Genomic DNA, 22,159 nt, shown 5'->3' on the forward strand with positions numbered 1-22,159 from the left:
CATAAATGCTGAAAATACTCTGCCAAGACTGCAAAGTGGAAAAATCTCTGCAATAAAATTCTTGGCATGACAGGGAAATATTTTGGCTTTAGTAAACAGACCAGATGAACACTAAATTCATATAGTAACATTTTAGACCAGCTATATATTATTTTCAAGAGCGAGATCATTGGACCGAAGGCTATATTTAGACTTTATGCAGACAGAAAGAAATATTTTGATCCACAGTTTACATTCAGGGCCGCATCCTTACACACGTGGACAAAATTGTTGGTACCCCTCAGTTAAAGAAGGAAAACCCACAATTCTCACTGAAATCACTTGAAACTCACAAAAGTAACAATAAATAAAAATTTACTGAAAATTAAATAATCAAAATCAGCCATCACTTTTGAATTGTTGATTAACATAATTATTTAAAAAAACAAACTAATGAAATAGGGCTGGACAAAAATGATGGTACCCATAATTTAATATTTTGTTGCACAACCTTTTGAGGCAATCACTGCAATTAAACGATTTCTGTATTTGTCAATGAGCGTTCTGCAGCTGTCAACAGGTATTTTGGCCCACTCCTCATGAGCAAACAGCTCCAGTTGTCTCAGGTTTGATGGGTGTCTTCTCCAAATGGCATGTTTCAGCTCCTTCCACATATGTTCAATGGGATTCAGATCTGGGCTCATAGAAGGCCACTTTAGAATAGTCCAACGCTTTTCTCTCAGCCATTCTTGGGTGTTTTTGGCTGTGTGTTTTGGATCGTTGTCCTGTTGGAAGACCCATGACCTGCGACTGAGACCAAGCTTTCTGACACGAGGCAGCACATTTCTCTCCAGAATGCCTTGATAGTCTTCAGATTTCATCGTACCTTGCACACTTTCAAGACACCCTGTGCCAGATGCAGCAAAGCAGCCCCAAAACATTACTGAGCCTCCTCCATGTTTCACCGTAGGGACAGTGTTCTTTTCTTCGTATGCTTGGTTTTTGAGTCTATGAACATAGAGTTGATGTGCCTTACCAAAAAGCTCCAGTTTGGTCTCATCTGTCCAAAGGACATTCTCCCAGAAGCTTTGTGGCTTGTCAACATGCATTTTTGCAAATTCCAGTCTCGCTTTTTTATGAGTTTTTTTCAGCAGTGGTGTCCTCCTTGGTCGTCTCCCATGAAGTCCACTTTGGCTCAAACAACGACGAATGGTGCGATCTGACACTGATGTACCTTGGCCTTGGAGTTCACCTTTAATTTCTTTGGAGGTTGCTCTGGGCTCTTTGGATACAATTCGAACGATTCGTCTCTTCAATTTGTCATCAATTTTCCTCTTGCGGCCACGTCCAGGGAGGTTGGCTACTGTCCCGTGGGTCTTGAACTTCTGAATAATATGAGCCACTGTTGTCACAGGAACTTCAAGCTGTTTAGAGATGGTCTTATAGCCTTTACCTTTAAGATGTTTGTCTATAATTTTTTTTCGGATGTCCTGGGACAATTCTCTCCTTCGCTTTCTGTTGTCCATGTTCAGTGTGGTACACACCTTTTCACCAAACAGCAGGGTGACTACTTGTCTCCCTTTAAATAGGCAGACTGACTGATTATGAGTTTGGAAACACCTGTGATGTCAATTAAATGACACACCTGAGTTAATCATGTCACTCTGGTCAAATAGTTTTCAATCTTTTATAGAGGTACCATCATTTTTGTCCAGGCCTGTTTCATTAGTTTGTTTTTTTAAATAATTATGTTAATCAACAATTCAAAAGTAATGGCTGTTTTTGATTATTTAATTTTCAATAAATTTTTATTTATTGTTACTTTTGTGAGTTTCAAGTGATTTCAGTGAGAATTGTGGGTTTTTCCTTCTTTAACTGAGGGGTACCAACAATTTTGTCCACGTGTGTATATGCACACATTTGCTTTCCATTTTTTATCATCACATGTGCTTTAGGTGCATTCAGAATTTGGGTTAAGTAATTTATTTAAGAACACAAAACACATGGGCACAAAAAAGAGATAATGAGGGTCTTTAAAGGAGATCTGACAAGACGACACCTCATCATTAGATGGTAGGAGAAGCCTCTTATTGTCATGCAAGTAGAAATTAAGCTAAAGTGGTGCATTTTTACAAGTGAAAATTGAGGAGGTGGTCCAGATTTGTGCTCACAACTGCCATCATTCTGCAAGACACTCAATATTAACTTTATTTATTTATATAGCACCGTTAAGAAGTTGGTTCACAGGGTGCTTTGAGAGTTAAAACATAAAACACAATCAAGCACGATATCAGGAGACAAGGCAGAGCAGTCAGTTAAGTAGCAAAAATGACAGTAAGTGAGTGAATAATTAGCTAGATTAACACACATATCAAATAAGGGAACTAGGCAGTTTATAAATTAAAGAATAAGATGTAGGGTTAAAACTTAGAAATTAAGAATAAAAACAGTGAATTAAAGAACAAGAAAAGCACTCAGAGTGCACAGTACTCTACCAAGGTGGCTCATTTGAAGTTACTGACTGCAAACTTCCAAATTCGAGGGACCCTAATAGAGGAAGCTCGATCACACTCAGACTTTGAAAGGACCAGAAAGATCCACTTTAGGATCTAAGGCTGCTAGCAGGCTCATAAGGGCTAAACAGATTGTAGCTTGGTGTGAGCTTCAAAAGTCAATTCTAGAAGAAACAGGGAGCCAGTGGAGGGAAGCCAGGGAAGATGTGATGTAGTCTGTTAAAACCGGTAAAAGCTCTTTAAATACAATTTTAACTCCCACAATGAACAGATTTTTACCCTGCACCAATGTTCAGAAATCCAAGAGAAACCAAGGCAAATTTTGTCAACCACTTTTATTGTAGTTTCTTACCCTAGTGAACGGTGTACAAGAGAGGATGAGACACGTGTTCAAACAGGTTGCATGGTTCATGTCAGTACTGTTGCATTGATACCTTTTTTTTGGCAAAACAAAAACAAAACAAAACTGCATGAAACCTAATGTGTGTGTCACTTATGACTGGAAATGAATCTGGGAACACTTGAAATTATGTTGTACCCAAAATAATGGTTTCTCAGACGACAAAGAACAAACATGGGAAATGAGGGATGTGAGAAAGTCCCATCATGCAAACATACAAAACACTAAACACACTCACACACACACTTCACCTGTGCTACTCACAATGAAGACACAACTCTGACGTGGTACAGCTCAATTAGCACGCGGTCATAAAACACAGAATCGAGGTTAAAACCGAGTGGTTTCTCTTTTAAAAACACATTTTGTTTCAAAACCAACAGTCAATATTAAATACACCAAACCTAGAAAAGAACGTATACAAATATGCATATAAAAATGTCATCACGACTGTTTAAATTAATAAAAATACCAGGTGTAATAAAAAAAAATAGGCAATCAACTCAAAAATATAAGTGAGTACTAGCTGGTTTCCTGAGAAATTTAGTTATACTATAATGATAATACTAATAGCTGTCAAAACGGGAACATAAATGAGTCCAAAAAAGGGAGGAAAATACAGAAAACTAAAGATTAACAATGACTATGAGACAAAAAACCTAATCTAGTTACTGATACCACTTTACTAGCAGCCTACACACCGTATTTTTCATGTACTGGCCACTTCCTTGCAGTACTCAGTGCAACACTTACATTTCTTAATTAGAACAGCTGATTGTCTTAAACTGAGGCGTATTGCTGACGTGTTCTGAAAATGCTCCACTTGGGACTTTAAATGACCAAAATCAATTCGTTTTCCTGTGAGTAGTTCTACAAAAATCAAGCTCACACACTAATCTAATACCATTTTAATCTCATGGCTGGCAGTCACTCAGTTGAACCTTCCTGTAGCCGGGAAAAAAACGTGTTATATTCCACCATTTGAATTAAAATGTAGCCTGTGGGTGAGGTGCTCGAGTGCAAAAGCATTTTCTAGGACCCCAAAAATCTCCTCTAATATACTTTTAAGTCTACCTGGAGTAAAAACAATGTGACCAAAGGAAAATGCCGATGCACATTTAGACAACGACATCGCTTCTACCTCTATATGGTTTAAATAAAAGGCAATATTGCACATTATAGCATAGTAAAACATGTTACTGAAGCAGATGAGCTTAAATTATTTCTACGCTTTTCAATCAAGTGCCTATACTTCATATTGCTACTGTCCAGGATTTCTTAGGTTTATTAAAACAAACTGATTTTTTTTTTCATCTCAGGGTGAACAAAAGGACCCCTTATTATGTCTTGTGCTGTATCGGAGCTGTGCATTGATTTCGAATTCCATATTTTTAAGTCTTACTTTGCCTGAGAAGTCACTCTCAGGCCAAAACTATTTAGCTTTGCTTTACAAACGAACACAAACAGGGAAAGTAATAATAATGACAATAAAATGAAGAATGCTAAAAATTTCAAAAAAAAAAGTCTGCAGCTTTGATGACCTAAAATATCCAGTTTGAGTCAAAATAAGTATGTCAAGATATTAATTTGTAATTCTGGCCTTCCTATTAAAGAAAATATTTCAAATCTTTCATGTTTTTGTCCAGGTTTCTGCAAGAGGCGCATCTAAAAGAAACACACACAAAAAAACTCTACTTCCTTTCCAAAAATAAGCCTGTGCGTCTTCAATAACAAGCTCTAAATACAACAGCTTGGTCGAAGTTTTAGTGAATTTTAATGTTTCATCCCTTCCGACTTCAGCTGTAGTTGTTCTCAGCAGCACATAGCGACCCTGGTTAATAAACGGAAACCTGGAATCGGGTAGCTGTATTTTAAATAAAGTCACAAGGTGAGGGTACAACTGAAAAGAAAAGCCTCACTAGTCACTTGTAATCAAACAAAACAGTCGAGCAAAACACAAAACACACAGCACATCTGTCCTGATGCTCACATTGTCATTTGGAGCCGAGTAGTTTAGTGCATCTTTTCGGACAAATAATTGCATCAAAATATTGGCCAGAACTACAATAACTAATGTTCATCCACACAAATGCTACAACAAGTAACAATCCACAAGATTAAAAGGAAAAAAAAAAAGTTAAGGCAACTAATCTGACAGAAAATCTTTCAGAATAAAGGAACAATTTCATTCCTATGATTGACATTTTCTTCTCTTCATTAAATGGAATGTTTTTTTAACCAAATTTCACCTCAATTAGCTTTTCAAAAATGACCATAATTGCACTGTTTTTCTACACAGAGCACAAAATAATAAAATTAAATTAAATATGAACCCCAGCAATCTGAGTTTAAAGTGTAGCAATTTAAATATCTGACATTAAAGATGGCCGTTATCTCACACAGGTGAACATTTGCGCTGAACATTGCACTGAATTCTGGGTAATGCAGTTCAGCAAGATAAAACGAAAAGGATAACTGCCCTATAAAGGTAGAAAAGTCGGATTCTAATGCTAGAATAAACAAGGCCAGGTGTTAAGAAAACAGATGACTTATTTGTGGAAATTAACTCTAAACTATAAGTTCATAGCAGTGGACCAGTGGTTGATTTATCATCAATAAACCGATCTAGTGTTTCTACATCTGTTTCAGCCGTATTACCAACATCTAGAGGCTCCATTTTGTTGTAGTCCTGTGTTATTCTATACCAACGTCATCTGAATTCTTCCGACATCTCATTCAGAAACTTTTCAGCATTTTCATCAGATCTCATCATGTTGTTTTGTGCAATTCATTGCAAAAAAAGAAAATATATATATATAAACACAGCATGGCCATTTAATAGATTTTACTCAATTGGAAAGTACAGGTTGCGGTGAGGGTCGCCTATCCTGATGGAAAGCTTCGCTAATGTAATTGTGATGCTGGTCCAGTGAGTAGCGTTCAGTAGAATAATTGCTTTTCCTCAAGCGCTGGATCAAACACACATCTTTACCCCCCCCAAGAAAGAGCCAATAATCCCTCCTCTCTGTCAGACCGACTCCATGTAAGGATCGCACTCGTATAAATATCACACGTCTCAGCGCTTGCCCCGCTAACAGTCTTGTCATCACCTTCCTTGACTTCGCCCGTCATTAGTAATCCCTGATTTGAAAAATTCCCGTCATACTTTCGAGATTTTCACATCGGTGTCGAGCCGAGCTCTGAGGGTATCTGAAGGTCATTGCTGTAGAGCAGAAAAGCCAGCAGAGTTTTAATTTAGCTCATGTCACTGCTGGACGACGGATAGAGTGTTAAAAGTCAAGTGTCCGACTGGCTTGTACTGTCACTGCCTACATATAAGTATAACATCTGATAACCAAATCAGATCAATTGTCAAACATTGTGAGAGAACTCCTGCTTAATTTGTCCAAAAAAGAGAGACTCTAGCTTACTTTCATGATTTCCTAATTAACTAATTTGCATGTTATGAGTCAATAACAGCTCAAAACAACTGGAATCAGTGCTGGCTACAGTTTTGATAATCATCTGTAGACAGAAATAAAGCGTCATTTTTGCTCTCTAATTTGTTCCTTCAAAGCAACAGTCCTCGAAAGATTATTTTAATTACGTATTAAATCTTAATTGATCAAGAACCAGCTGCTTTTTTTCAGCAAAAGCTGGCCCACAGTTTTGCATACTTTGACTTCTATACCATAATTGAGAAGCATAAAATGTAAACACGTGATTTTTTTTTAACACAATGGCACTGCTACATTATTGCTAAAAAGCATCATTACTGGGTTATAATGTAAAGGCCTGAGAAGTTGTTTGTAAAGGAATGACAATATCAAATGAACTAAGAGAAGGACCAGAAGCTGCCAGAATCAGTATTTTGGTTCTAATGAACTGGCACTGGTTCTCATTACCCGACCTTACTGGCAGGATGCTGCAGCAGGACTCATTCCCGCTTTAATGAGCCTCTGGGACACTTGTGGGGAGCTCCTCCTGCGTCCACACTCAGTTGGTCAGAATCGGTTTTAGCTCACAGATGCAGACCGGTTCAGACTTGTTCTTTGTCCGCTTTCCATAACTGTTCTTTAACCTCCGTGGGCAGCGTGTTGAACAGGTCCTCCTCCACAACCAGACCAGTTCTCTTGAGCTGTCTGCACTCTCCCAGCTCCACGGGCAGACACTCCAGACGGTTTCCTCTCAGCTCGAGTTGTGTCAGCGCAGTCAGCTCTCCGAAACGCGATGGCAGAGACTGCAGGCAATTGTTCCCCAAGTTCAAAGTGCGAAGCTTCTTGCACTGAAACAGCTCATTAGGCAGGCTCTCGATCTATATTTTAAGACACGGAGAGTGTTGGGATCAGGAAGAAAGAGATGAGAATTTTTAAAGTGCAAATTTTCAGTGGCAGATTAATTATTTTAATCAAATAGAAGCGGTTAAAATCAAATGTACACTCACCCTATTGGCTGTCACTGCCAGGTACTGAAGATTCTGCAGGAAGCCGATGTCTGTTGGGATGTAGGTTAAGTTGTTATGGCTCAGGTCCAAGAAACGCAGCTTGCGGCAATAAAACAACTGGCTGGGAATCTTTTCAATCTTGTTCCTGTTCAGGTACAGCTTCTCCAGGTTCGTCAGGGTGCCGATCTGAATGGGAATGTAGGCGATCTGGTTGTACCAGAGCTTAAGGCAGACCAGCCGATGAAGGTGCTGAAAGCTGATGATTTCCTCAATCGTCTTCAGGTTGTTGTCCTTCAGATCGATCTCCTGCAAGTTGTGCAAACTGAAGATCGAGTGCGGTATGCGTTCCAGATCGCAGCGGATGAGCTCTAGTTCAGTCAGGTTCACCATCTTCTTCAGACTATTCAGCACCATCAGCTTGGTGCCTTCGTTGTTGATGGACAGCTTCTGCAGGTGCATGCCCACGTCTGTCACCACTTGAGGTAGCTTGGTGAGATTGCTCTTCAGACGAAGAACTTTGAGCCTCTTGAGCTCCCGGAGTCCGTCAATGACAATGTAACGGTTGTTCTCGGCGCTGAGATTCCCCGTCAGATGGAGTTCGCTGAGATTCTTCAGACTGTAGATCCACAGGGGAATTTCTTTGATGTCGGTGAACTTAATGTGCAGAGACTTCAAGTTCTCACGCAGAAAAGCCAAAGCGGGAGCTTCGATTTTGGCTGGGGTGTGATAGAGCCACATCTCTCGCAGGTTGACCAGCTGGGCGATGATTGGGGGAATGGTAACATCTGGGATTAGCTCCAGTTTGAGAACTTCCAACTCCATCAGGTCAAACACTGTATCTGGAATGCCGCTCAGCATGAAAAGGTGCAACTCCAACTTCTCCTGAGAGTTCTTCGTGATCCTCTGCCTGAGCTTGTCCAGCGTCCACTCATTGTTGAGGTTGAGCTGCCTCAGCTTATTCTCGCTTACTTCAGAGAGGAACACGGCAAAGCGCTTGGAGTACAGAGGGTCATACTGATCTATCATGTGCAACATGAATGCAAAGTCATTCTTCACATCGGGTATGTCGCTGTAGCTGCTCTCTTCCCGAATGGACTCAAAGGAGTACTTCTTGAGGGAGCGCCGAAGCATCCAGCAAAGCGTGTACATGCAGATCAGACCGTATACCACCACTAAGCTGATGTAGAAACAGGCTAGGATTTTAAAAAGTGTAGCCAGTGGGTGAGCACAACGGTACACGCTGTAACCGGTCAGGCTCTCAATATTTACAGAACAGTCAACACTGAATTTAATATCGTGCACGTAATACCCTGTGTAACAGATTATCAAAATAAACTTGATAACTTTGATAATAGTCTGACGGATGTACAGTCTGTACACAATGTCTCCTTCTTCCACGTGTATGCGGAACTTCTTCACTTTTTCAAACAGAGCTTTTGCCTGCTCGCCCTCTTTCTTATCCAAAACTCCAGTTTCAGTTCTATCCACAATTCCCTGCTCAAAGCGTGTCTTTGTCCTTTGAAGCATAGGAACACTTGCTTCTACATCCTCGCTGATAACGGACTCCTTGTGGTCCATTGAGCCGTTCATTTTCATTGGTTTTGGATCGCTTTCTTCAACCACCGTCTCCGATAGCGCCCTGGTAGTCCAGGGAGAGTCAAAGCATTTCAGCAAGATGGACACAAAGTGCTCCAGTTTGGAGCTAGTCCGTGGAAACTTGAACCAAAAGTTGCTGCAAGCTAGAAAAATAAGGGTGTGGAGTAATACTAAGTAAGGGAAATATTTGGCAAACCAGTGCAACCTATTTTCATAGCACACAGCATCCACGTAGTTGTACTGGTGGCGGTCCAGATCGTACTGGATTCCTTTGGGCTCCAAGAACAGCGACGTGGGGATGGAGGAGCTAAAGTTTTTCTTGCAGGTTTCATTCACCACCCACTTGCAGGGGAGGCAGATCATCTTGTCCTGGGTGACCTGCAGCGTCCCCCCGAACACAGAAATCATGAGCATGACGATGGAGATGTAGTCGGTGAACACGTCCCACCATGGCTTCAGGATGCGGTACGCTGGCTGGGTGTCCACAAAGTACCGCAGCTCGGTGATGGGGATCATGGTTTATCTGTGGGAGAGCAGAAGAGTTGAGGACATAATCAGAAACTGTGCACCGAGGATAGATTGAATGTAATAACCTGGTCAAGCATCAAAACACTACAGGGTTTTCTGGAAAATGAAAAATAAAAAGCTCTCCTCCTCCAATGCCTGAACAACCTTTCCCTGTACAACAACACAATACCAAGCCGACAAATCAATACTATAGTGCTAACTAACAAGGTCATACATCAGAACATTTCAGACGGTTAATTTGAAGGCCGCTATGAGTAATGAAAGAGCAATTGTGACAAAGAATTTCCTGTTGGACTTTACTGAGTGGGTTACCCTGTTATTGATTTAACTATTCTTAAACAGGCACAATCAATCTTGCTTTCAAGAGGGGCGTCATACTGGACATTGTGTTTCAAACGTTGCGGCCAAATGGCAAACTAGTCACCAATAAAATATAAAGTCAATTTGCCTGCATTTTAATTTACTCCCTGCGAGATATGCGTGAAGAATTAATCGACTGTCCCCACGAAGAAAAAGAATAAAAAAGACGGATAACAAGCAGGCAAAGAGACAGCTGCCCTCAATATGTATGCGGGCAATAAACATAATAAATGAGTAAATTAAGAGAATAACAACCCTGCACCGGCTTAATCATACAAAACAACACGTCAGCTTTTCATCAGCAGCCTAATTAGCAAGGATAGACAAACTCCACCTTTCTCTTCTGATGGTAATTGCATCACTTAATCAGAGAGCCGTGGATTTCATAATATTCTGACACAACAAAGTCTGTACATTTACACTGTTGCACAGAGAGAAAGGCACAGTAACGCAGGACAGTCATATGCATTCAGACAATAACCTATGCAACCCTAATGATACTCATTGTGGGAATCTGATTAGCTCCAACAATGATACATACTTCGAGAAAACAAACTTGAGGCATCTGTACCACTCACACATGTGTTGGATTAAAGTGGATTACGCTGCAAATCAAAATAGCTTCACATGAAAAATGCTTCTGTGCAATAATTCATTGTTCGTTGGGCTTTAATTTGTTGGATTAACAGAAAACCAGACATTCTTTTGTGGGTTTTTTCCCCAATAGCACACTCATTTATTTTACAGAATGAAATCACGACCCGCATCGATGTTGTAAAACAAACACACATTGACCCAAGTAAATCTTTTATCCACTGCTCACCGGGGGTTTAAAGCTTTTATGCATCCATGCAGTCTTAATCTACACCTGACACGTAGACAGTAAGATGCAGTGAAGCAGCGACACTGAGCTGTTGGCATGAAATGTTACATAACTTCGAACTTTTGCGAAACAACAAACAAATATATTCCCAACGGTCTTGAAAAACAGTTTTTTACTTACAAATCCAAGCTGTAAAGTGCAACAACTCCATGCATAAAACAGTCAAGAGTGATCCACAGCTACTCTCTTTTACCTCTGCTGCACATCAGAGGCAGCTAAAGCCCTCTAAAGCAACCCCTTGCCTTGTGCGAGTGCGCCACACCCAGCATGTAAGCTCGAGAAGTCACTCTTCTAAAGATGATGTTCCGTTCTGGCTTGTTTAACCCAAACAACACGACCGCCAGAGGAGCCACCTTGCTCCCCTGCTCTCTATTCTTAGCCATTTCCGTTAATAATACCCAGAGTATTGTCTGTGGGGGCCTTGAGAAGCACCTCCCTCGACCTTCAGGAGGAGATCCTGTTTACCTTACAGAAGCCACTGTCTCCAACCAGTGTCTCCCTGGAATACTCTACTGTCACCTTTTGCCCCCCCCCAAAAAAAGACACACACCTACACACATGCATACACACAACAAGAATCAAGAGCTGGCATTCATCACAGCTTGCGCTTTGTTAGGAAACTGTAAAGGCGAGGAGTCGAGACGCCTAGTCTGATCCTTGGCCAAATATGCGTATTTACACTGGCCTCAGTTCAGAGGAACTGTTCCCACACCTAACAACGATTCCAATGAAGCACCCTGGATGGACCGATGATATAACAGCAACAAGTCCACCCAGTGATTGAAATACTCGCCAGTTTGGAGGTGTTATCTGTGCCCCAGAGCCTGATGTTGTCCCTTGTGGACCAGCCACTCTTTGTGTATCCAAAAGTCTTCATGAATCATTGCCCCTCTCATCGCCAGGCGGTTGACTAGATGTGAAAAAGACATTGGGAGATGAAAATTAGGTTACTGCTATTTTCTCGCTTATTTAAGAGTGGCATGCGTTTGCAAACAAAGTAAAATAAGTTGTGATTTAACCACATATTATATAACAAACAGCCACTTACGGGCTATGGTTATTGTTAAGTGTCACTAAGAGATATGTGTTAATTAAATATTTGTTCAGAACATCCATCAGTCACCGCCATTGACGTTAGCATGGGATGTCTTTGTCATCTGGCTAGCAACCTACTCAACCAAAAGTTAAAGCAGAATGGTTTGCTCTGTGTATCTTTAAATTACTTCATACACTGTTTCTAATAGGACGCCAGTATCTGACCACAAGCTGTCTTTATTGTCAGCACCGACCACAAACAATGACATTTTTTGAAGTTACCGTAAAAACCGCTAACGAACTGAGCTATGCTGCTATTACCCGGTTGAGCTAAGCTAGCTACATGTTGACCACTGGCTCTTTCTGTTATCGGAAGTTTACATCACATTAAACGCCGCATTTACTACGACGGTTTCTAATAAAAAATGTCTTGGATGTTTGACTTACTTCGTGTGATGTGCCGCGTACAAATTTAACGTGTCTCTAAAAACGAATAGCTACAAACAGATTGTGTTTGCTGTGGCTAGCAGATGAGCTAGCTCGCCGTTGTTTTGTATTTCCAGTACCATCCAGAGAGCTCGCTGTGCGCTACCAGCGATCCGAGCGGGGGCGCTGTGGCACTTTAACAAAACGTAGAAGAAGAGCTCTACTTCCGCTGCTTTTCCGGTAAGGAGATGGCAATGTTTTGAACGGGAGCGTTTGTTTTTATAGTCATTTAATGGTTGTTCCGGAGCAAACGGTGGATCTTCATTTCAGAAATGTTGTCAGTGAACTCGCTGCGCGTTGTGCGCCCTTCCCGGGCTCTGCTTCACCCAAACCGGCTGCTGGCGAACCGACTGTCTGTTACATGTTCAGGACACTGTATGTCCACTAACTTACACAAGAAGGACACATGGCAGAGTGGCATCAACTTTACAGCTGTGAGAAAGGGAAATCGACTGTTTTACTACACTAATTGTATCTCTTCACTGAGAAATTACAGTTTAAGTCAAGTTAAACGGAATTGCTGGAAATGTAATCAGCTTTTTGAGAAAAAACCTGCATTCTTCTGTATGTCATGTAAAGTGGTCCAACCCCCTGAAGAAGGGATATCCTACTTCCAGATCATGGATTGGTGAGTATCCCTAAGTATATTCCACTATTCTATCTGCATTTTTGAGGTTGTCAGTGAGCAAACTAATTTATCTTGCCATGTTTTGCCTCTTTTCAGTGACTACACATTCACGCTGGACACACAAAAGCTGCAGAAAAGATATTTGCAGCTCCAGCGGGCGCTTCATCCAGACAACTTCAGCCAGAAATCTCTGGTAGGCTGAGGAATGTAAGGGGAATAGGAATCAGCTGAATGAAATGAGGCTTTCTTATCTATTACTGTGACAGAGAAAATTGGGCCTGACCCTTTGTCCCTGTCAGGCTACTAGAGTGTTTATTTTTGTTTTGATAACATGATTCACTGGGATTTGACCAAGGAAATAACTCAGGATAAAGTAACAAAGATGCATTTTGTTGTGAGACGCAGACAAATTTAGGCCATTTAGGGCAGCGCTTTTCATATTAAGCTATCAAACGAATGATGTCAAGACTAGGCAAGCAGATTTTAGGAAATAAACAGAAGATAAACACCTGAGCAGGTAAAAAGGCACTTTTTTTGTTTACAAAAATGATGAAGAAAGATCAGATGAAAATAATCAAGAGGGTGATTCTAGTAAACCAGCCTATACATTACCATGGAACTGGTTTACCTAAGGTTTTATTAATGTTGTGAATTGTACTCAATTTTTAGGAGTTGTACGACACTACCGTTCAAAAGTTTGAGGTCACTTAGAAATGTCCTTATTTTTGAAAGAAAAGCTTTTTTCAATGAAGATGACATTAAATGAATCAGAAATCCAGTCTATACATTGTTAATGTGGTAAATGACTATTCTAGCTGGAAACGGCTTATTTTTAATGGAATCTCTCCATAGGGGTACAGAGGAACATTTCCATCAACCATCACTCCTGTGTTCTAATGCTACATTGTGTTAGCTAATGGTGTTGGAAGGCTAACTGATGATTAGAAAACCCTTGTGGAATTATGTTAACACGTGAATAAAAGTGTGAGTTTTCATGGAAAACACGACATTGTTGGGGTGAACCCAGACTTTTGAATGTTAATGTATATTATACTATCTTCTGCCAGAGTAGATCTGTGGTAGAAAAGCCCTTCCTGGTCACTGATATCAAAATTGCATATTTAGATGGGTCTTTTTGTTTCCTTTTTCTCTTTCATGACAGTGCTCTAAAATGGGTAAAACTCTCCACCACAGCTTCCTTTAGATTGTTTAATTTATGAAGTACCCACCTCTATCTCCACCCACCCCTCTGCTATCACTGCAGCTCAATCACACCAGCTCACCTAGAGTTCTGCTTATACACTGTAAAACTACTGCACAATGCCAGCAGAATTTCCCTCTGGGGATTCATAAAGTATATCTAAGGCTACGTTTATACGAGGACCATCTTAACAGAAAACGCAAAAGTGGCGTCTTGTCATTTCACGTTTAGACGAGCGGTTTTGAAGGAAATCTGCGTATATACGGTGACTCTATAGTTTGTGGAATTCGATTGGATATGCATGCCAGGCAGCTGGGTGGCGCTGTGATAAAACTCCGCCATGTCTACGCGCATGCGTACTGTCTCCTTTTCAGATCTCTGCCGCGGTAAATGTTCATGAATGGAATCTGTACAGATTCTGTACGTTTGTTGGTACGACTCCTGTAGTGTACATAGAGCTGCCAGAGTTGCTTGAAGGTACGAAGGATGGAAATAATCACACATCTTTGTTTACTTCCTTGTACTGGCCGGCAAACCAAAGCACCGGCGCACGTATGTGACGTAATCGCGTACGCGACGTGGTCAGATCTCGTCAAAGTTTTGCGTTTTGCTGTTTAGACGGAAACGTAACGGTGGAGAGTTTTCAACTTTTCCACTCTGGAGGCCAGTTTCAAATTTTTGCGTTTTTAAGCCCCCAAAACGCCGTCCTCGTATAAACGATAGGGTGTTTTGTTGAAATATTTTGACGTTTTTACCTGCAAGCGTCCTCGTGTAAACGGCCCCTCAGTCTAAGTTGTCGTATTGGAGCAGTTGAGCCATACATGTTTAAACCAATTCTGTATAAGATTAATGATGCAAAAGCCCCACCCTGCAAGTTGAAGGGATTCATCCTTTGTGATTTTTATGTTATCATTGGTGCACTGTAGTTTCAAAGTTAAATTACTCAGCTGTGATATTAACTGCTTGTTTCACTTCTAATGTGTCTTGTAGCATATAAAGAAACAGCATATGGGTGTATTAACAAGGTAAAAAACTAGATTTTTACCAGAAGGGGTCATTAACAGCTGGTTTACTTAATCAGTTTTTAAGAAGAAATAATTGCTCACATTTCTCAAAGAAACTCTGCAGTAAAAACTGAGATGCAAATTTAGCTTTAAAAGCCCATTTAGGCAGATGATCAAAAGTAAGTAGCGGGCAAGGTTAAATACAGGGCAGCTGCTAATGACTATTTCTCTATCTGCCAATTATTTTCTTGATTACTCGGGTAATAATTTGTTTATGAGAGATTTAAAAAAGCAAGGGAAATGCCCATTATATTTTCCTCCACCAGGCATGATAAAACATTCAATTACTGACTAAAATCCAAAGGTATCCCATCATGACAACAAAAACATCAAACCCTCACAGTGTAGAAGCCGCAGCCAATTAATATTTGCCAGTTTTACTCAAAAACATGACAGAAACAATTATTTGACTGTCACCATAGCGGCTGATTCTGTTATCTGAGAAGCGCTTCAGCTCTAGTTAAATATACAACGGATAGATATGAACTGCACTTATCTCGGTGTGTAAGCACTCCTACTGTATGCAAACATGCATTTTGTTATTAAAACAGTAATGTATGAAAGCTGCACTTGGCAACTTTGCATATTAATACTCTGGCTGTCAGAAAAAGGCATTTGTTAATTAAACTCCTTTATTGTAGTGACACTCCAGTGATTTTACACACACAGGTCTGTCAATAGTGGAGACACTCAGCTCGTGAAAACAGTTTTGTCTGCTGCTCTGTTGGAGATTTGACAAGTCGGAGAGAAAATGACCGTGATTTTGTCATAGTAATGCCCATGGTTATCACAACTTGGGCCTAGCGACCTTGAATTTGGAGTTTGAATTCTATGCATAGTCTAGAAAACGGAAATATCCACTTGCATTATGGGACGTATTACATAACATATGGTGTTGGAGCTGGGGAATTGACATTAGTCTCATTCGAGATTAACTGTGCCTCGCCTGGAAAGTGGGCGAGAAAGTTTTGGCAGTCAAAACGGACAGTTACCAGCAGCCTTCAGTCTGTACAGGAATCTGCAGAAACTCGAATTGAAACTAATTTGTTCTCTGACGTGTTCATGAGTTTGTACACAGTCTCCGATAGTTTTAATTATGAAAGGGCAGCCTTTAATAATGCTATACAGATGATCAGTGATCTGTGTTTATGGTTCATCCTCCATTTAGCCTAGAATAGAACAACTTTATTGATCCCCAAGGGCACACTCTGTTGTTCCAGTAGCAAGCAGTACGAGTAAAGGGACCACCACCACAGTAAAATATCATATAAATATAGGAAAATATACCAAGATACAAAATGCACAATAAAGTGTCAAACATACTGTGAATAAAAATGTGCTAGATTGAAAAATGCACCATAAAGTGCGATAGAATGAGAAAAATAAACAGTTAATGAGGAAATTAAGTCACATAAACAGCAGTGCAACATGTCCAAGAAATGCATGAATACTCATGTAAATCAGCGTCAGATCAGTTTGTCGCTGTACTTATATAAGATTACGAAAGCGGTCCCTTTTAAACTACATATATTGAGAACACAGTTAAATAGTCAAAAGTAGAAATAAAAAAACACTCAGAGAGCGCAGTACTCCACCAAGGCTGCTTAGTCACTGTATGATTTCCGACTAATTAGTCCGCAGCGGTTGATTTGTAGTAGTATTTCAATCATGCGACCGTCAGCAGGCAGCTGATGTAGTGTTCACTTGTAGCCCCAGTTACAGTGACACTGTGCTGCTATCTTGCAGTAATACAGAAATCTTTAACAAATCCATGGATCCAGACTCTGCAAAAATCTACTCAGTTGGTCCTTGTGTCATTTCTGACCCACCCAGAAAATTTCATCCAATTCCATTAGTCTGTTTTTGAGTGATGTTGTGCACAGACAGACAGACGGACAGATAAACGTACGCTGATTGTCGCATAACTCCACTACGTTCCTTGGCGGAGTTATAAATACAGCACTTTGACTTTTAGGACTGATCTATCAGATATTCGGACTGTTAGAGCTGATATATCTGTACAGATTTTAACAATCCTCATATCTCTAACAAGAAGTTTTGGTGTTGCTATATACTTAATCAGCCCACTGTTATTATACAATAGGCCAGAACTGCATAATGTATGCAGTTTATAATGTGTAATCTGAATGTTTTCACTTCTCTGATGAACATTGACATCAACCACAAGTGTAGCATAAACATTCAAAATCAGATAAATACTATTGAAATTGCAACTAAAATGAGAACTTTCTATAGTATGGTTGAGTCAATATGTAAACCAATTAGCTGTTAGATCAGGTGAAAGTAAGACATTTCCCATCATGCCTTGAGGTGATGCAGTTTGTTGTCGTTGCTTATGTTTGTGTGACGTCAGAGCAAGTAGGGTTTAAGTCAGGTTTAAATCAGGTTCAAGTCAGGATCAAGTCAGACAGAAATCTAACCGGCATGCATTGTGTGGTGATTAAATCTGCACAGGTCTCATCTTGATAAACCTTCATAGACCTCTCTTAAGAGTTCTGTAAGTTTGCGGAAATTAAATACAAAGTCACTGCAGGTCTCTTTTTATAAAATACACTGTTATCAATACGATGCACACAACAAACTCTCAGGACTCTAAAACAAAAAACACAGGAAACAGGTCCAACTTTATTTCCTCGCTTTGTCTTCAGATGTAGCACTCCCTCAGTGATGTTAAGGAAATATGTAAATGCGGTCCTGTCCTCCTCCTCACTTTTGAATTGCCACTTCTTATCAGCAGACAAGTGTATATATTTCCAACGGCAGAATCTTTTGAGGAAATGCAGGTTTGAGGTACTTGGTAAATCACATTCAGCCCGCAGCACAGCTAAGCCGACGAGACAGCAAAGCGTACATTTTACATGAACATCTCGACGAGTGCAGCTTTCACTGAAATAAACAAAGCTTGTCCCAGAGCATCTGAGCAGTTTAAAGCTGAATGTGCGTATAGGTGAGTCGACAACGTGCTAAATAGTCGTAAGTTTCCACATTATCCATTTCCCCCCTATTGTCGATCATTAAGGAAAATGCATGGCGGTTTGGGAGAATGAGCATTATGAGTCCAAGGTGGAGTGGAGGTGTGTCGCTGTGCATGCAATTTGTTCTGTCCAGTCAGGTGGAGAAGCACAATACAGAACGTCGTCATGATGTGAAAGCTAAACTCAGCAGAATGCGAGAGAGGAGAGGGAGTCTGGGCGGTTTCAACATACACAACCTGTCCATTATTCTACTCATTCTGTTTTATTTAGCACCACCTCTGGCCATTTTTTTCTTAATTAGACATATTCCAGCCTCAGGGGTCTTAATCATATATAGAAAACTCGTTACCTATACAAGGCTACGAGGCAGCCACCTACTGCATTGGATGTTATTACAGAAACAGCTTCACATGATGGGCCCATGGGCCAGAGCTTGAGACTATTGATTTTCACAAGAGCTGACAGACCTGATAGCTGCAAAATGTACTCGAATCTGCCAAGCATTTCCAAGATATTTTCCTCCCTGTCTTGTTTCCGCACGTCTGTCGTGTCAAACTCACACCTGCATCTCTTGAAGGGTCCCAAACTGCAGGACTACAAAAGAGTAGCTGCATGTCATACGCCTAATTGTCAGCCTCACCAAGGATTTGGCGTTTAAAAATCTGACAGTGGTATAGATTGGGATGGCAAGGTGTAAAATAGCTCCGATGATATTCCCTTTTGTCACGGTTTGATGTGGAACTGTGCGTGCTGCGAATGTTGCTTGTTGTAAAATGCATGTAATATGAGTTGAAAATCACCATAATACAGATTGTCTTTCCCTTTTATTTTAATGAATGCACTCATTAGAAGTGAACTTAACAGAGGTCTCTTTTTGCAGACAGAACTGGAGTATTCAGAAAGCCAGTCGGCTCTGGTGAACAAAGCATACAAGACTCTGCTTAAGCCTTTGAGTCGTGGTCTTTATATGGTGAGTTTGAAATCCCTGACTCAACTTCTAATGAATAGTTTATTTTCATAACTGTGTGCTCCGTCTGTCTGATCGCTTGCTCTCTGCCATTAGACAGTCAGGAGGAGTGATATGCATCTAAAGGAGCAGCTGAGTTTTGATGAGCTCCCGTTGTATGTTTTCAGCTGGAGTTACAGGGGATGCATCTAGAGGAGGGAACCGAAACTGGGGCTGATTCGGGCTTTCTGATGGAACTGATGGAGATCAATGAGGCCCTGGATGAAGCACAGACTCCAGAAGCAGCCAGTAAGATCGGCCAAGACACGAAAGGCAAGGATGAATGTGAAATTCTGCTTGTGTGACTGTTGATCATAAAGTAGCACAGGTGGGTGAGTACCTGTGCACATTTCTCACTCTGGCTGCAGACCTTCGAAAAATGATTGAAAGATTGGATTTAAATAATGAAAATTGCCTTTTGGCTGAAGGGAACACTAGCTGAGACCCAGTTTTTAGGTATTTTTGCTATATTTTTATTGACCATGGGCTCATTTCACCTCTATGAAAGCAGAACAGCAATGTCTAGAAGCAGACGGAATAAGTACAGTTCTAAATGCATAAATCATGCAAACAGGAAAAAAAATAATAAATTGGGATTCCTTTGATTATTTACCAAAATTGGAAAAAAAAAAAAAAAGGAATCAGAGCGTGCAACCTTTTTAAAAGGCGACTTTACATCCCATAGATTTGTTTCTGTACCTCAGCTCTCTGCTCTGTGTAAACACAGCCTGCAGTTCAGCCTAGCTCACCTGAAAAGTCTGTGAATTCATGTTTATGTGGCTGTTAGCCCGGGCTGTGTCACCAATGGCTTTACAGTTAGCTAAGAAGAGCGCAGACAGAATTTTTTTTGGTTTGTTGCATATTGTAGTTACTGTAAACGGTTTATTTTTGTGGAATGTTTTTGAGTGAAACATGTATGCTGAAGAGGTTTTAGTGAAATATAACCATTCTAAATCTAAATGTGGTTATGCATTGATGACTATTAGCTCACAAACTATTGGCAAGCTAAAAATCTGACAATTCTTTCTGTTTTTACAGTTTCTGGCTCTGGATATTAGTGTAATTCTGACGATTCAAAACCAGAACAAAACACAATAACGTGTTTCAAACCCGTGCCAAGTTTTGTGTTTCAGAGGGGTTAAGGTACACTAGCTTTCAGAAGTTTGGGGTCACCCAGACAATTTCATGTTTTCCATGAAAACTCACACTTTTATTAATGTGCTAACATAACTTCACAAGGGTTTTCTAATCATCAATGAGCCTTTCAACACCATTAGCTAACACAATGTAGCATTAGAACACAGGAGTGATGGTTGTTGGAAATGTTCCTCTGTACCTCTATGGAGATATTCCATTAAAATCAGCCGTTTCCAGCTAGAATAGTCATTTACCACATTAACAATGTCTAGACTGGATTTCTGATTCATGTAATGTTATCTTCATTGAAAAATGCTTTTCTTTCAAAAAATGAGGACGTTTCTAAGTGACCCCAAACGTTTGAACAGGAATGTAGCTCTCCTTAAGATTTCAAGTCTGGCTGATCTGGAAACACCTGTGGTTGCTACGGCAACGTCAAGTGCAGTGTAGTACGAGAGGCGATGCTCCTCGAGGAGCTGGTCTAGTCAGAAATACAACAGAAGAGCAGCTGGTGTTCCCGTTTACAGTGCAACCAAACAAACCAACCGTGCAGGTTTGCATATGCAGACAATCTGAATCCAGGCTGAGTTCATGAATGATGAAATCGTCTTTGTAGAAAGTAATTACAAAACCCAGTGGATGGCTGATGTGGATAAAAAGCTGAGTGATAAACAGTATCAAAATGACTCAGTGAAAATGTAAAGGATGTTTTTAACTACAGAATGGGCTTCATCGCCTAATAATAAAATAACATGACAGATTTATCTCTAGCATTTTGGAAACTAAAATATTTCACTGTATCCAATTTAGTGCTACATGCTGCACACATCAAACTGTGTAGACTCCACTTTGATTTTTTTTTAATGTGGTTTGTTTACTTCAAATCAAGCAGGTGAGTGTGCTGTTGAGAAATAAAAAGCTCTTTATGTATCACGTCCTGTTCACACATGCATAACTGGAACTTGTCTTCTCCTCACCTCCAGGAAAACTAGCAGAACTGACCGAGCAGATAGATGCCGCCCTCCGTGAAGGTATTGTAGTCAGACCTCACACTTCAGCACCATCCATCCCTCTGTTTATCCCTTCTGTTTGTTTCGTAATCTGCACCGAAGCCTCCCTTGAAGTCGCCGAGTGAGTCATTGATTGAACTTCCTTTTACACCTCCTTTCTGTGTTTTTTTTTTTTTTTATCAGGAGAGCTCCAGGCTGCCAAAGCGCTGCTCGGCCAAATGAAATACTATGCAAACATCGAGGAGAAAGTGAAGGAAAAACTTTCTGGATTCATGTAATTTCCTCTGCTCTGTCACTTTTTATTTTTTAAAAAAAGAAACTTTTCTAGCAGAATTGCACAAATTACATTATTGTACAACTGTCTCGGGAGGATGTTATTTTATTGTTCAATTTGAATAATAAAACTCTGCTTGTAATACATTATGCGCCCCCTAATTAATGGCGGTTTGTACTTAATCTGCTGTTTTTTCTGTTTAAAAGCCGTATAGATATGTGGCTGTAATTACATGCGTACAGTATCTCCCATGAATTCCACTGATTTCACAAGCCTAATCACATCCACTTGTACCTAATGTGTCATTAAATATGACAGAGATCTATAATTGGATCTGATTAAAATGCTGCTCAGAGTGTTTATATGATTATCCTGCCTATCAGTTCAGCATTTTGTCTAGTGGGGCTCACACAAACACACACACACTCACATATACACACATATGCAAGATTCAGTTCCTCGGGTTACCTGTAGGTGGAGACATAACACCTTGACAATCCTCATGCGGAAGACATGTACAAACTGGATATGAGGCCAGGAGGAAGCCCTTAACCGAGGAAGACAATGTGCTGAATGATTAATGGTGGCGTTAATGCTATGATAATCAGGAGGACCCTTT

At 40.3% G+C, this 22,159-nt stretch overlaps 2 protein-coding genes across 4 annotated transcripts; one reads left to right on the forward strand and one right to left on the reverse strand.

The window, feature by feature from the left end:
* Window positions 1-2,812: 2,812 nt before the first annotated feature.
* On the reverse strand, window positions 2,813-12,329 carry lrrc8ab (leucine rich repeat containing 8 VRAC subunit Ab). 2 transcript variants are annotated; one of them, XM_022197255.2, is made up of 4 exons: window positions 12,186-12,329; window positions 11,497-11,613; window positions 7,337-9,455; window positions 2,813-7,207 (listed from the first exon to the last, which is right to left on the reverse strand). In XM_022197255.2, the coding sequence occupies exons 3-4, from the start codon at window positions 9,446-9,448 to the stop codon at window positions 6,932-6,934; spliced, it is 2,388 nt and encodes a 795-aa protein (XP_022052947.2). In that variant the 5' UTR covers window positions 9,449-9,455; window positions 11,497-11,613; window positions 12,186-12,329; the 3' UTR covers window positions 2,813-6,931. The 2 variants fall into 2 exon arrangements, with proteins under 2 accessions (XP_022052947.2, XP_051806921.1); XM_051950961.1 differs by lacking the exons at window positions 11,497-11,613; window positions 12,186-12,329 and adding an exon at window positions 10,824-11,392.
* A 52-nt stretch (window positions 12,330-12,381) lies between these two features.
* hscb (HscB mitochondrial iron-sulfur cluster cochaperone) lies at window positions 12,382-21,686 on the forward strand. 2 transcript variants are annotated; one of them, XM_022197256.2, is made up of 6 exons: window positions 12,382-12,852; window positions 12,949-13,045; window positions 18,994-19,083; window positions 19,248-19,392; window positions 21,240-21,287; window positions 21,450-21,686. In XM_022197256.2, the coding sequence occupies exons 1-6, from the start codon at window positions 12,497-12,499 to the stop codon at window positions 21,542-21,544; spliced, it is 831 nt and encodes a 276-aa protein (XP_022052948.1). In that variant the 5' UTR covers window positions 12,382-12,496; the 3' UTR covers window positions 21,545-21,686. The 2 variants fall into 2 exon arrangements, with proteins under 2 accessions (XP_022052948.1, XP_051806924.1); XM_051950964.1 differs by having other exon boundaries at window positions 19,248-19,368.
* Window positions 21,687-22,159: the final 473 nt, after the last annotated feature.

This window comes from Acanthochromis polyacanthus, chromosome 7, assembly GCF_021347895.1.
Source record: "Acanthochromis polyacanthus isolate Apoly-LR-REF ecotype Palm Island chromosome 7, KAUST_Apoly_ChrSc, whole genome shotgun sequence".
Lineage (NCBI taxonomy): Eukaryota > Metazoa > Chordata > Actinopteri > Pomacentridae > Acanthochromis > Acanthochromis polyacanthus.

Coding starts and splice junctions, on each gene's coding strand:
- lrrc8ab (XM_022197255.2), bottom strand. CDS start 9,448: ATGATCCCCATCACCGAGCTGCGGTACTTTGTGGACACCCAGCCAGCG. Junction 7,208..7,336: donor TGGCAGTGACAGCCAATAGG/GTGAGTGTACAT, acceptor CTTAAAATATAG/ATCGAGAGCCTGCCTAATGA.
- hscb (XM_022197256.2), top strand. CDS start 12,497: ATGTTGTCAGTGAACTCGCTGCGCGTTGTGCGCCCTTCCCGGGCTCTG. Junction 12,853..12,948: donor TACTTCCAGATCATGGATTG/GTGAGTATCCCT, acceptor GCCTCTTTTCAG/TGACTACACATTCACGCTGG. Junction 13,046..18,993: donor ACTTCAGCCAGAAATCTCTG/GTAGGCTGAGGA, acceptor CTCTTTTTGCAG/ACAGAACTGGAGTATTCAGA.